The sequence below is a fragment of the Nelumbo lutea genome, chromosome 3 (assembly GCF_056320005.1).
Source record: "Nelumbo lutea isolate HS-2025 chromosome 3, American lotus-T2T, whole genome shotgun sequence".
Classification (NCBI taxonomy): Eukaryota; Viridiplantae; Streptophyta; class Magnoliopsida; order Proteales; family Nelumbonaceae; genus Nelumbo; species Nelumbo lutea.
The window spans coordinates 53,403,084-53,418,180 of record NC_142686.1 but is presented as its reverse complement, the minus strand read 5'-3'; the positions used below and the strand labels follow the sequence as shown (position 1 = coordinate 53,418,180).

Genomic DNA, 15,097 nt, shown 5'->3' with positions numbered 1-15,097 from the left:
TCAAATGTATTTTTCACAGAACTTAATATTTAAATAATTTCATGGTATGGGAAGATAAGATAACACAGAGAATTAGACAAATTGATATAGAAAATGAATGAGTATATATGCATATGATAAATTAAGATTCCCCGGATGAAGGCATTAGATTCTCTTTAAATGAGTATGAAAATGCCAAAAAACATCCAAATCATAAATCATTCCCGCTACTAAGGTTTTGAACTTCCTCATACAAAATTGAGAACCGTTGTCAGTAAGAATAACAAATTTAGGGTGAGAACTAGCAAAAAGCAACCTAAAGGACATAGAAATGACCTGCTAAAATTTTTGTTTTCTTGTGATCATCCTCAAGCTTACCCACATTTTCATGCAATGCAACATAAGCAGCAGCACAAAGAATACCGACCTGCCTCATCCCACCACCCAGGGTCTTCCTGATCCTCTTAGCCTAAAACAGAGACAAATACCAAGTAATATTTCATTGCAGAAAAAACACTGGTAGTTAGCGTTGAAATTTGGGCAGGCTCAGGCTGGTTTTTTGTCAAATTTTGAATGGGCCCAACCCAAAGCAGTGTAAAATGCTAATCCAGGCCAACCTGAATTGCACCCCTACTGGTAGTTACCGCAAATTATCACCAATACCTTGGCAATGAAGCTTTTTGATCCTACAATGACAGATCCAATTGGAGCTCCCAAACCTTTAGACAGACAAACCTGGTTTGCACATTCAATGAAGATATAAATTTGAAAAAGGAATCAGGTCACATTATAACATAGTGGGGAGAAATTAACCATTGAACAAAACTGCATATTTCAATGATAGAATTTTTATGAGTTTACACAAGAGGGTCGTATACATTGCATGTCAATCAGGTAAACTTAAATAAGATATCACAAAATACAGAAAGAGGAAAGAAAAAAGAAAAAAGAAGAGAAAAGAGTCAACTTGCAAAAAGAGCAATTAAAGAAAGTCATACTGAAACCGAATCAGCAGCTTGTACGAGCCTACTAACAGGAACTCCAAGTGCCTGGGAAGCCAATTTGTTTTAAGTTAGAAATTACTGAAGTAGCCATATATGCATATAATGTGAAAATCAGACAGTAGTACATGCAACATTATTCTTCAAACAAAAAGCAACAGAATTTATTTTCTTCAACTGAGAGCAATATGCTATGCCTATTTTACATTATTTTATTAATTTTCTAAACATCCTAAAAATATCAATGACAAAGCATTGGATATAAGTATCATGGCATGTATGCAATCCATGTCTTTTTCTCACCTTTTTCAAATTCCAAAACATTTGTTTTTTTGTCATGGGGTAATGGGGGAAAAGCAAGAGAAAGAAACAATATGGAAAAGCATAGGCCTCGAAAATGAGAAGAATAAGCACAGCCTATAACAATATGAAAGCTGTTCTACTCAACTCTAAACCATACCCCAGCTATATGAAGTCAGTTCTATGAATCCTGTTCCACCATTCCACTCTCCAATGCCATTTTCATTGTTAAATTATGGGCACTCAAATAATTTATCCCTACTACAACCCATATGCTTTTTGCTTCTTGTATTTTTTTTCATTGGTAACGCTTTTGGTTGTTGTATTCATACTCTAAATACAAGTGCAATGCCACACTGTCATTTTCAAGCTGCACTTTCTATCTGAAACCCAAGCATTATGACCAAGAGTTCCAAAAATGCAATTAAGATAATTAACCCAGTTGTTCAACATTCTTATAAGGCACTAAAAATGAAAAAGAAAACAAGAAAGATCTAGCCACCTATCTTCTGGTAAGAGTTCTGCTAATCTGCTTGCTTCCCTAGGATTAGGGAGAACGAATGTTCATTGTAGCAGACAATTTATGGATATGATTCATGGAAGAAAGTGTCCATAGCTATTCCTCCAAACTGGAAGCCCAATTAAATCAAATTCAATAACAATATCCATACATCCAAGTCCTCAGTCTTCTCAAGGCCTTGAAGAAGAGCTAAATACTGAAAATATGAAGAGTAAAACCCTCCTAAAGGATAAGAGAATACTTGGATGATTCTTCTAAGAAAACCACCTAGATCTGAACGATCCAGATTTTCAAGCAAAAAAACTCCAATTCCAAGAATACCAAAGATAGAACATAAAGTTTTTAAGATGATAGTGTTGACTCAATTATCAGGTTATCTTAAAGGCACAAGAATCTTTTTCTTAAAACCAATTTATCCTTCTTCACAACATGGAAAGAAAGTTATATCCAGATACTGCCCCATTTTTCCAAGCGGTGGTCCTCTCTCTATACCATCAATTTGCCTATTTCCGAAGTACAAACTCAAAGGGAAAAAATTGGTATTAGACAAACTCAAAGAGAAAAAAAATGGTAATAGACAAACTCAAAGAAAATGAGCAATGTTAAAAAGTAATTCCCGGCTTCCAGTGCCAACGGGCAATAAATAAGCATAACATTGAATATTTCTCCAACAATGCCACAAATAAAGGACAAGCTTTTGGTTTGAGACAGACTTTAAGAGTGTCATAAATACTTGATTTCTGAGGCAATCTGCCTAGGTTAGACCATAATTTTGCGAGGAGAGAGATCTCTAAAACGAGTGTATGTGCGTGGTGGGCGGGGGTAGGGAACTAACCAGGATAAGGTCTAAAATGATTTCAAAAAAAGGATTTAGAGGAAAAAAGAGCCATTCAATTGATGAAGCCAAAAAGGTTTTAGAGGAAAAAAGAGCCATTCAATTGATAAGGTCTAAAATGATTTCTCCTTGCACAAAGAAGAAGCTAAGAGGAAACACAAAGAACCCTCTCCAAGGCTTGACCCAAGATGTCATCCAATAAAAAGCTAGACAGTGCAAAGTGGTCCACCATGTCATCAGTTCTAGAGATTTGACAAGGAGATAGATTGCAAAGTTTCAACTTGCATAAGATGCCTTCAACATTCCATCAAGGCAACAAGGAACAAAATGAAGCATATTGAATTTAGAACATGTAGGCCTATAGAGAAGTGGAGGTGGAACTGGAGCGTAAGTTTCAAAGATAGTTCCAACCAGAAGAGTTTCCAAAGCTTAATCCTCAAATAGGGCATCATCTCATAATAAATATAATATTTAATTGCAATACTTAAGGGGAATAAGATTTGTGGAAATTTAGTGCTAGTTGACCTCACATCACATGACAAAAAATGTTTTTGATGGAATATATACAACTTCCTTGATTATGCATAATGCATGAGCCCAAAGGCAACAACAATGTCAACATTTACATAAAATACATAAAAAGAAACTGTCACAGAGACAAGCTAAACAATGTTATAAGTTACTAAGCTATAATTCAAATAAAGAAATTGCACTTACAGTCGATGCATTAAAAATGCGTGCTCCATCTATGTGGAGCTTCAACCCATGCTTTTTAGCAACCTCTCCTACCTTGTTTGTATATTCAACAGTGAGGCATCTGCCACCGCAACTGCAATGATAACTAAGTATGGGTATGAAAATGAAGTTTTTAAACTGGCAGTTTGAAGGCCAGACGTAAATAGTAAAACAAAGAGCTCTGCTATAGTTTTTATTCGTAAGATGAGTTAGATATCAATTTCTTGAAATAGCATACATAACAATTTAAATGGCTAAATCAAAACACAAAAGTTGGTAAATTTAGTCAGTCAATCAGTGTTACATGTCCTCTATTGTTCCTGCTTACACCACAAGTAGAAAAATGATTGATGTTGAAGCCTTTCTAGACCTAAAGTATCGTTTAAGTCTTCTCCATTAGGAACAGCAAAAAGAATAACAGTTCATGGTTGAAAGAATTGTATTTCGAACCTAAGAGTTCTCCATGTGACCAGGTTTCCTCCTACAAAGGCACAATACCCACTGGTAGACTTTTGGTTATCGACTGCTCCTGCCCAATCAGCATCAGTATATACTTCCACCTTTAAGTGACCATGTTTCTGGAACAACAAACCAGCTTCGGGAAACTTCTTGAGGTATCTAAGGATCCTCTCTGCAGCTTCAAAGTGAGTTGTCCTAGGATTGTCCATGAACTGACTAAGGGCACCCACTGCATAAGCAATATCAGGCCCGGTCATAGACAACTACAAGAGTCTCCCTACGAGTCTTTGGAACTTCTTCACATCTTTCAAAAACTCTCCTGGACTGTCTCCCAAATGATAATTAGATTCAATTGGTGAGTCAATTGGTTTTACCCCCGACTTGCCTGTATCTTCTAGTAGATCTAGTACATATTTCCATTGGGAAATAAAGATGCCCTTGTGAGAGCGAGAAACTTCAAGTCCAAGGAAATAACATAAAAGGCCTAGATCTTTCACCTCAAATTGAGTGGCTAAGAATTTTTTTAGTCTTCATATTTCAGCCTCCCAATCTCCTGTGATCACTATGTCATCCACATACACAATAAGAGCTGCAATTTTCCCTTCACCTTTTTTCGCAAATAGAGTGTGATCTTACTGGCATTGTTTGAACCCCATCTGTTGAATTGCTAAATGGAACTTACTAAAGGTGATTGTTTCAACTCATATAAAGATTTTTTTAACCTACACACCTTTTGTTCACTACCTTTGGCACAGAAACCTGGAGGTTGGGTCATGTACACTTCCTCTTCCAAGTTACCATTCAATAAAGCATTTTTTATGTCCAATTGGTGAAGTTCCCAGTCAAGATTTGCTGCCAATGAAAGAAGGATCCTGATAGAGTTCATCTTGGCTACTGGAGCAAAATTCTCTGCATAGTCCACTCCATATACCTGTGTAAAACCTCTTGCTACCAATCTAGCCTTATACCTTTCAACAGTTCCATCAGCCTTGTGTTTCACTATGAACACCCACTTGCAACCCACTAGTTCCTTCCCTTCAGGAAGGTCCACCAACTCCCAAGTGCCATTTTTGTGTAATGCATCAATTTCTTCTTGCATTGCATTTGTCCATTCAGGTTTAGATAAAGCTTCTGTCACATTCTTAGGAACGGGGACACTATCCACAGAAGAGAGGAATGCACAGAATGAAGGTGAAACATGATCATAGGACACAAAATTAGAGATAGGATGATTAGTGTGTTGGAAAACGTGGAATTACTGGTGTAGATGTATATTTGGTAGTTAGCATTTATATTTGGTAATTGTGTAAAAATAGAATTATGTGAATATGTATTCCTAGGATTGTGGAAAAATATAATCCCTTAAATATGGGGATTAAAAAGGTTAGTCCCTTAATTATAGGGATTGATTCCCTTAATTATAGGGATTGATTTAGAAATTTTTTTCTATTTATTGCAACAACTTACTGTATAAATATGACGATTGGCAATGGAATGAAACAGATCAGTTTTCTACAATTTCAAACATGGTATCAGAGCTCTAGGTTTGCCAACCTTGAGAAGTTTTTTCGGCCTTCATTACTAGTTTTTTCTCTTCGTGTTTTTCTGGTCTTCAGTGTTAATCTGTAACCAGAAGTGTTTCTTTATTCTCCTTTATTATGGCCAGTTCTTCCCTTCTTTATTCTCCTTTCCTACTGGCCTTATTCTTCCTCCATTAACAATGTCCGACATGATTGTAACAAGTGCTCCCGTCCAAACCAATGAAGGAGCAATGAATTCTCATCCTCACACCGGTGATTTGCAGAATATTCAGGCAACATATAGACTGAATGGCCAGAACTATTTGAAGTGGTCACAACTAGTGCATACATATTTGAAGGGAAAAGGAAAAATTAGTCACCTTCTTGGGACAGGGCCAAAGCTGGGCGAGTCAAATTTTGATGCTTGGGACGAAGAGGACTCCATGATTATGTCATGGTTGTGGAGTTCAATGACACCCGAGATCAGCGATACTTGTATGTTTCTTCCCTCTGCAAAGGCTATTTGGGGCGCTGTCCAACAAACCTATTCCAAAGCCCATGACGTTGCTCGTGTCTATGAGGTCAAAGTGAAGACAGTGGCGGCCAAACAAGGGAGCAGAAGTGCTACAGAGTATGCAAATCTGCTGCAAAATTTGTGACATGAGCTTGATCATTATCGGATCCTTGAGACAAAGTGCCCCGATGATGCTGTGATCTTGAAGAGTTTTATTGAAAGAGATAGGGTGTATGATTTTTTGGTTGGACTGAATGCTGAATTTGATCAGATCCGAATACAAATTCTCGAAAAAGAAGAAGTGCCTCCATTGAATGAAGTCATAGCCCTTGTCAGAGCTGAGGAAAGCGTCGTGGAATCATGCTTAAGCCTAAAGATCCCAAAGGCTCAGCCATGGTGGCAAGGGGAGGAAATTATAGTGTTTCAAAGGGTGACAACAATCACAACTTGGCTCGTGACACAACCACTCGTGACTCTAATGATAACCTCTAGTGCACCTATTGCAAGAAGCCTAGACACACAAAAGATCGCTGCTGGAAACTTCATGGGAAACCTCCCACATCCAGCAAGGAATGGGGAAATCGAGGAGTTTCTAAAGCAGTTCAACAGGCCCATAATGTCTCCACAATCCCGCAGCAAGAACACTCAAGTCAGGGGCCTTTAATGATGAAGAAATTGAAAGGCTAAGGAGTTTCCTGAAATCCTTGAAACCAGGAAGTGGTTCTACCTCTCTTGCTCTCTCAGGTGAGTCTTTATCTCTAGGATTACATGTCTCGGCTAGTGTTTTTCCATGGATACTTGATTTTGGAGCTACTGACCACATGACACCCTCTTCACTACATTTTCTCACCTATACACCCTGTCCTAGTAATAGAAAATTTTTTGTTACTGATGGTTCTTTCACCACAGTGGCAAGGATTGGGAATATTCAAATTACTCCATCCCTATTACTTAAAAATGTGCTTCATGTTCCTGAGTTATCCACTAGCCTTATATCTATACATAAACTAACCCAGGATGTGAACTACAATGTTGTGTTCTTTCCTTCTTATTGTGTATTTCAGGACCAGGTTTCGGGGAAGAAGATTGGACTTGCTAAGGAAAGGGATGGACTCTACTACCTTGAAGAAACCAGCAAACCATCTCACACTGTTATGCATGTCACACACGAGTCATCCTTATCTACTTCCAATAAAGATTTAATTTGGCATCATCGCTTTCGGTTCGGTCATCCTTCATTTCCTGTTTTAAAAACAATGCTTCCTTCCTTGTTTAAAGGGATTGATGTCGAAACCTTTCATTGTGATGTTTGTGAACTTGCTAAGCACAAAAGGGTTTCTTTCCCAATCAGCAATAAAAGATCTTCAACTCCTTTTTATTTGATTCATTCGAATATATGGGGCCCTTCTCAAATTCCCAGCATTACTGGTTCTAGATGGTTTGTCACCTTTATTGATGATTGCACTAGGGTCACATGGATCTTTCTTCTTAAGTCTAAATCTGATGTGGGTACCATTCTTCCCAACTTTCATAACATGGTCCAAACTCAGTTTGGTGTGAGAATTAAAAGGTTTCGATCTGATAATGCTACAGATTATTTTAATCAGAATTTGTCCCATTTTTTCAGAAAGAAGGCATTGTGCATGAATCCTCTTGTGTTAGCACTCCCCAACAAAATGGGATAGCTGAGAGGAAAAATGGCCATCTTTTGCAAACCACCCGGGCCTTTCTCTTTCAAAACTGGGTGCCAAAACAATATTAGGGGGAACCTGTCCTTACTGCTACATACACCATAAATAGACTGCCATCTAAAGTTCTTGACAACCGAAGCCCAATACAAGTCCTTTCTCAATTCTACCCTAATATTCAAACCTCAAATAATCTCACACCAAGAATTTTTGGTTGCACTGCCTTTGTTCATGTCCATAATAAGGGAAAATTGGATCCACGAGCAATCAGGTGTGTCTTCTTGGGACATTCCCCAACTCAGAAATGTTATAAATGTTATCATCCAGCCACTAGAAAATTCTACGCCTCCATCGATGTCACATTTCAGGAGGGACAATCCTTTTTCACTCAACCTTATCTTCACGGGGAGCCCTCATTAATGGAAGATAAGGCCTCGGATCTACTCTCCTTAGATGTATTACCCTCCTCACAGTCATCCAACCGTCAAGAATCACATCCCTCTGAGTCACAATCCTCTGAGCCCCACATTCCCGAGTCTCAACAAGAGTCAAACAACCCGACCATTGAACCAAATTCAGACACTGTTAACCCCACCAATGATGTGCATGATGATGCGAGATATATGCAGGTTTACTCTAGGAGAAGAAATCCAGACCCTCAACTTGTGCAAGTCCAAGATTCAACTCCTAATCTTGGAACTAAGGGATATGCAGAACCTGAACCTGCATCTTCACAGTTTGAGTATGACCTACCTATTGCACTGAGAAAAGGAACCAGAGAATGTACCAAACGCCCATTGTACCCTTTAGCCAAATCTGTGTCATTCCAAAGATTCTCTAAATCCCATAAAAGATTTCTAGCCAGCCTTAATGCCATTCCAATTCCTAATACTCTAGCCGAGGCACTTTCTAATAAGGAGTGGAGAAAAGCCATGAGAGTGGAAATGGAGGCACTAGCAAAGAACAACACATGGGAAGTTGTGGATCTACTAAGAAACAAGAAGACTGTAGGTTGAAAATGGGTGTTCACAATTAAGTACAAATTTGATGGGTCGTTAGAAAGGTGCAAAGCACGACTGATAGCCAAGGGATATACACAGACTTATGGGGTAGATTATCAGGAAACTTTTGCCCCATTAGCTAAAATGAATACAGTAAGGGTGTTGTTGTCTTTGGCTGCTAACTATAATTGGGATTTGCAACAGTTTGATGTAAAGAATGCATTTCTCCATGGTGATCTAGAAGAGGAGATATACATGGACATTCCACCGGGTTTTGGAGAAGGCATTATGGGGAACAAAGTTTGTAGGTTGAAGAAAGCACTATACGACCTCAAACAATCTCCTAGAGCATGGTTTGGAAGGTTTACAAAGGTGATGCTTAGTACAGGTTACAAGCAAAGTCAAGGTGACCATACATTGTTTATCAAACACATAACCTCAAGGGGAGTTACTGCACTATTAGTCTATGTGGACGATATAATCGTTACTGGGAATGATAAAAAGGAGAAGGAAGCATTGAAAAACTGCCTTTCCAGAGAATTTGAGATAAAAGACTTGGGGAGACTAAAGTATTTTCTCAGAATTGAAGTTGCACATTCAAAACAATGCATTTTTATCTCGCAACAAAAGTATGTTGTTGATCTTTTGAGAGAAACAGAAAATATGGTATGTAAACCAGCTTCCACGCCTATAGATCCCAATCATAAACTTGGAGAAGCCAGCGAGAATGCAAGAGTAGACAAGGAAATGTTCCAAAGACTGGTTGGAAAACTCATTTATCTTGCACATACACAGCCAGATATTACATACGCTGTAAGTGTAATAAGTCAGTTTATGCATAATCCTAAAGAAGTTCATCTGCAGGCTGCTCATCGAATTCTGCACTATTTGAAAGCCAATCCAGGGAAAGGAATTTTATTCAAAAGAAATGGGGGACTAGCTTTTGAAGCATATACAGATGTCGATTGTGCAGGATCTCCAGTAGATAGACGGTCCACTTCTGGTTACTGTACCTTCTTGGGAGGAAACTTAGTAACTTGGAGGAGTAAGAAGAAAAATATAGTGGCTCGGTCAAGTGCAGAGGCAGAATTCAGGGCTATGGCACAAGAAGTGTGTGAATAACTCTGGTTGAAGATAATTTCAGAAGACCTGAAGATTCCACGAGAAGAGCCTATGAAACTATATAGTGACAACAAGTCAACCATCAATATTGCTCACAATCATGTTCAACATGACAGGACGAAGCACATCGAAATTGACCGATACTTTATAAAAGAGAAACTGGACAGCAAGTTGATTTGCACTCCCTATGTAACTACAAAAGGACAACTGGCCGATGTACATAATAAAGGGCTCAATAGTACAAACTTTAGAAGAATTGTAGCCAAGCTGGGAATGGAGGATCTCTATTCACCAGCTTGAGGGTGAGTGTTGGAAAACATGGGATTACTGGTGTAGATGTATATTGGTAGTTAGCAAATATATTTGGTAATTGTGTAAAAATAAAATTATGTGAATATGTATTCCTAGGATTGTGGAAAAATATAATCCCTTAAATATGGGGATTAAAAAGTTAGTTCCTTAATTATAGGGATTGATTAGTCCCTTAATTATAGGGATTGATTCCCTTAATTATAGGGATTGATTTAGAAAGTTTTTTTCTATTTATTGTTGCAGCTTACTATATAAATATGTCGATTGGTAATGGAATGAAACAAATCAGTTTTCTACCATTTCAAACATAGTGGTACAAGATCTAACACCCTTTCTCTTAGCAATAGGAATGTTAAGATCATTGATGACAGGTGAATCAACATTGAGAGAAACAGGCATATCAATAGGAACAAGTGTACCTGGCTGATGAGACGGATCTGCCTCTGGTGAATCCGATGATGTTGGTTGCATAGTGTCAGGTTCCATGGCTCTTGAACTCTACTGGCTTTTATGGTGACAATGAAAAACCCGAAATGGAGGAGGATCGGGTAAAGGGTAGTTGAGTTTGAGCTGCCTGTTTCTCCTCAACCCTACTCTCCCCCTAAGGAGAAACCGAGAAGAAAGGTCGACTCTCAAAGAAGGATACACCAATGGAGACATAGTACTTACGAGAGGTAGGATCATAGCAGCGATACCCCTTTTGGGATAAAGGGTAACCAAGGAAAACACAAGGAATAGCCCGAGGATCAAGCTTACCTCGAGTAGGGGACACGTTATTGACAAAGCAACGACACCCAAAAACACGCATCGGAATGGTGGACAACGAAGCTGCAGGAAACAAAAGCTAATGTGGGGCCTTATACTCTAGTAACCAAGATGGCATACAATTGATGATGTATGTAGCACACAAAACTGCATCCATCCAAAAACGTTTTGGCACATTCATATGAATTAATAAGCCATGAGCTACTTCGAGAAGGTGACGGTTCTTTCATTCAGCAACACCATTTTGTTGGGGTGTCCTGGCACAAGAGCTTCGCTGAAGTGACCCACTCAAAGCAAAAAACTCCATAAGATCACTATGCAAGTATTCCTTCGCATTGTTCGACTGGAAGATATGGATTTCAGTTTGGAACTTAGTGGACACCATGCGTTGAAAGTCTTTCACAATTTTTGGCACTTCATCTCGAGATCGCATAGGGTAAACCCAAGTGTATCTAGAGTAATCATCAATCAAGGTAATGAAGTACTTATATCCAGCCTCAGTGGGTAGAGTAACAGGGCCCCAAACATCAGAATAAACAATATGAAATGGAAACTCAGATCTTTTATTTCTCAAAGGTAAAGAACTTATACAATGTTTACTCAATTGACACGTCTGACACTGTAACTGACTCACTGATAAGGACTCAAACAACTTTGGGAACATAACTTTTACTAACTCAAAAGAAAGATGACCTAGACAACTATGCCATAAATAGGCTTGACTCTCACTTGACAAACTCATGGACTTTGTAGCCACAAGACCAGCTTTATTCCCCAACACGTAGAGACCATCCACCATGCTTCCTCAACCAATCGTCTTCCCTGAGGCCAAATCCTAAAACACACATGAAGACGGAAAAAAAAAAAAGTGACTGAACAGTTCAAGGAGTGAGTTATACTACTAATGGATAGCAAATTTATAGGTAATTTCGAAACATGCAGTACATTAGAAAGGGTAAGGCCGAGTGGGAGAGGTATGGTACCTTGGCCAGCTATGGTAGAGAAAGAACCATCAGCTAGTCTCACCTTATCTCTCCCAGAGAGAAGGTTATATGTCTGAAATAAATTTGACTTACTGGTCATGTGGTTTGGGGCTCCGGAGTCAATAACCCAAGGAGAATCAGTGGTATGAGATGACACATGGAAAGCAGTGGCAGCGTTACCTGATGTAGAGGCGAAAGAGGTAGAGGGAGTAGGACCAGAATCCATCTAGTGGAGAGTCCTACCATACAATTCCAAATGATCACGAAAGGAGTTGATAATTTCTTCCTTAGGGTCAGAATTGGGATGCCTTTCCTGAGTTACCAATGGACTAGTCTCTATCGACGCCATATTAGTTGAGTTATACTTTTTCTGATTCTGCTGGCTTGGTTTCTTGCCCTGATCAGGTGTTGACTTCTTACCCAAATCATGTGCCCATTTAGGTTTTCCATGGAGATCCCAGCATGTATCTCTCGTGTCTCGTGTCTTCTGGCAGTGAGTGCACCAAAGTTTACTCTTATCATTTGTTCTCTTCTAAGAGTCACCTTTCTTAAAAGTACCTCCGACATTTGTATCTGAATTTTCCCTGACAGTTAGGGTAACTGACTCCCCCTCTACACAATTCATCACACTTCTTCTACTCTCTTCTGAGTGCATTAAGGCATACACCTCCTAAACTGATGGCAAGTCTTTACTACCCAAGATCTGCACCCTGATAGACTCATATGAAGGATTCAGCCTTAGGAGGAAAGCAAAGACCCGTTGCTGAGATACAAGTGACTTATACGCCTTTGCATCTTCATCACACTTTCAATTCACATTCTAGTAGTGATCAAGTTCTTTCCATATCGATGTCAAATCAGAACAGTACATCGAGAGACTCCTCTCCCCCTGCTTGCAAGTAGAGGATTCAGTTTGCAGATGATATATCTTGGCATAGTGTCTCTGCTCTGAATAGGTGGACTTTGTTTGCTTCCATATCTCACAAGCAGCTTCAGCCCACATAAAAGTCTACCTTACTTGTGGCAGCATGGAAACCAAGAGCCATGACATCACCATACTATTCTCTTGGTTCCACCTATCATATTCAACTCTTCCGTACTTCGGTTCCTTCACTCTCCCATTGATGTATCCTATTTCCCCCTAGTAGTGATGTAGAGTTTTATTCCCCTAGACCACTCAAGGTAGTTCAGACCATCAAAGGGAATAACAGCCATGGGGAAACTCATATCCATTCCCCCACTCACTCCATTGTGGCTCCCTAGAATCTCTGAAGTAGCAGAATTCTCAGACGACATGGTAAGCACAAGTTTTTTTTATCTTAACTCTCAACTTAGGATCCCTCCTTATATCGACAAAAGCTCCACACACAACAATTCAGTTCTGGACTTAATCGAGCACAAAAACAAACAGCACCAACTTCCAAAGAACTATGACGAGACTGATTTTCACCACAGCATTAATCAATAACGTGTAAGTTCCACCACAGCATTAATCAATAAGAGAGATCCTAACACACATGAAATCAAACTAACGAGCAGAGAAAATAGGTCATCTACGACCTACAATCACCTTTTCATAGGTACAGGATCACACAATCCAACAAATAAAAGATATAACCCTCACAAAAGTCTACCGACATTTACAGGATCACACGATCCAACAAATAAAAGATATAACCCTCGCAAAAGTCTGCCGACATTCAATGGTTTGGATTCATTTGCTCTCCACTTAGTACACGACCAAGGAAAGAAATAAAAGAAGAAAGAAAACTTTAGGGTTGTACCAGTTACAGATCTGATTTGATCAGCCCAGATTCAGTCCTCTGTTCCACCCAGATTCAGCAACTTGAAGAGAAAAAACTTAATCGCCCAGATTCAATAGCCTTGCTCTGATACCATCTTGACAATAAATCGGATTGAAATATGAGGAAGTAGAGAAGAGAAGGAAAGAAGAGAGAAGGAGATGGAATAAAGGAAGAAGAAAAAAATTGGAGCAATAGAACAGTGCTGGCGGCGCCAGTTTATATTATATTATATAGGGCGGCAAAAATAAGAAGGGAAAAGACCCTTGTGCCCCTTCTGTAAGTGAGTACAATAACATAAATAACAGAAATAAAAAAATGCTTTAACTAGCCAAACAGATCCTAACACAAATAACTAAATTATTTCAACAGATTCTATTAAGGGTGATCCAAATTCAATCAGTTTATAATTGGAGTAAATATGGATCTACCCCTATCTGACCCGATATAATTTGATTCAATTCAATTTAAATATATATGCTCATATATACTTAAATTTATATTATATCTATCATTGAAGTTTGTCTAAATGTTGTATTTTCACTAAATTGTCATAGGTTCAAGTTTATAATTTATGCATTTATGCAGTAGAAAAAAATGAGACAAAGACCACTGGAGAAATAAACAGTATATATTGGTTATATGTGTCTAGCCAGATCAGTAAATCAGCTAATGGTGCTTTGGCCCAAGGTTCAAAGTATCGACACATATCGGCCGATATGTATCGTATCGGGAGCTTCCCGATACACCCTTACAGAGGGTGTATCGGGGTTTCAACCGGTTCAGGGGGTGGACGGACCTTAAACCAGCCACTCTTAACCAGATTTGAAAAAACTAAAAAAAATTAAAAAAAAGCTATCGATACTGCCCGATACGCCTCTGCCGGTGTATCGGGCGTATCGATATTTTCAACCTTGCTTTGGCCTCATTTGGAAGCTAAAGAGCTGAGTTTATAGTGATTAAAGAAGTTTTACATCTTGTTGCTCAAAAAGGTTGTTGTCAAATCATCCATTAGTGATGATTCAAGCCCTTCAAGGTCAGACTGATCTTAACTAGTCCTTCAGACCCATTTTAGGCATGATCTTGCAGTTGAAACATTATTTTAAATTTTTTTATTTTGTGTTAAGAGTTTATTAGTGTGGTAGGAAAGGGGGTATTTCTGTCTTTGTACTTGTCCAAAGAAGGGTATTCTTGTTTGTCCTAGTTTATAATTTAAGTAGGGGCAAAGATGTTATTCTCCTATTAATTTAGTATAAGAATCAGCCTCCTACTAATGAGGTTATGTTTTTTTATTCAACTGAACAGGTTTCTTCTCTTCTCTTTCTACACCTGTGTTAGTGTTCGGTCTGCCTGTTAGACTGATAACAGTCAAGGAAGAGAGAGAGAAGAGAGAAGGAGAGAGAGAGAGAGAGAGAGAGAGAAAGGAGGAGAGTAGAAGAGAAACAAGGAGACAAGATTCTGGTTCAAATGAGAGAAAAAGTTCACTCCCATTCGACTAGATGTATTTTATATTACTAAAATAATGTGAAAAAGTCACATATGCCCCTACTTAAGTTAGGGA

General features: G+C 38.7%; 1 protein-coding gene across 8 annotated transcripts in view; it reads right to left on the bottom strand.

The window, feature by feature from the left end:
- The window catches only part of LOC148865004 (low-specificity L-threonine aldolase 1-like), a 55,034-nt gene that overhangs the window by 26,707 nt on the left and 13,230 nt on the right, over positions 1-15,097 (bottom strand). For 4 of the 8 annotated variants that reach the window (XM_088976761.1, XM_088976763.1, XM_088976765.1 and 1 more), the window contains 4 exons: positions 3,353-3,464; positions 978-1,028; positions 643-714; positions 316-448 (listed from right to left, as the gene is read on the bottom strand). In XM_088976761.1, the coding sequence (XP_088832887.1) occupies positions 316-448; positions 643-714; positions 978-1,028; positions 3,353-3,464 (368 nt within the window). Of the gene's footprint in view, positions 1-315; positions 449-642; positions 715-977; positions 1,029-3,352; positions 3,477-15,097 lie in introns of all 8 variants that reach the window. The other 4 variants (XM_088976758.1, XM_088976764.1, XM_088976760.1 and 1 more) reach the window with 1 other exon arrangement.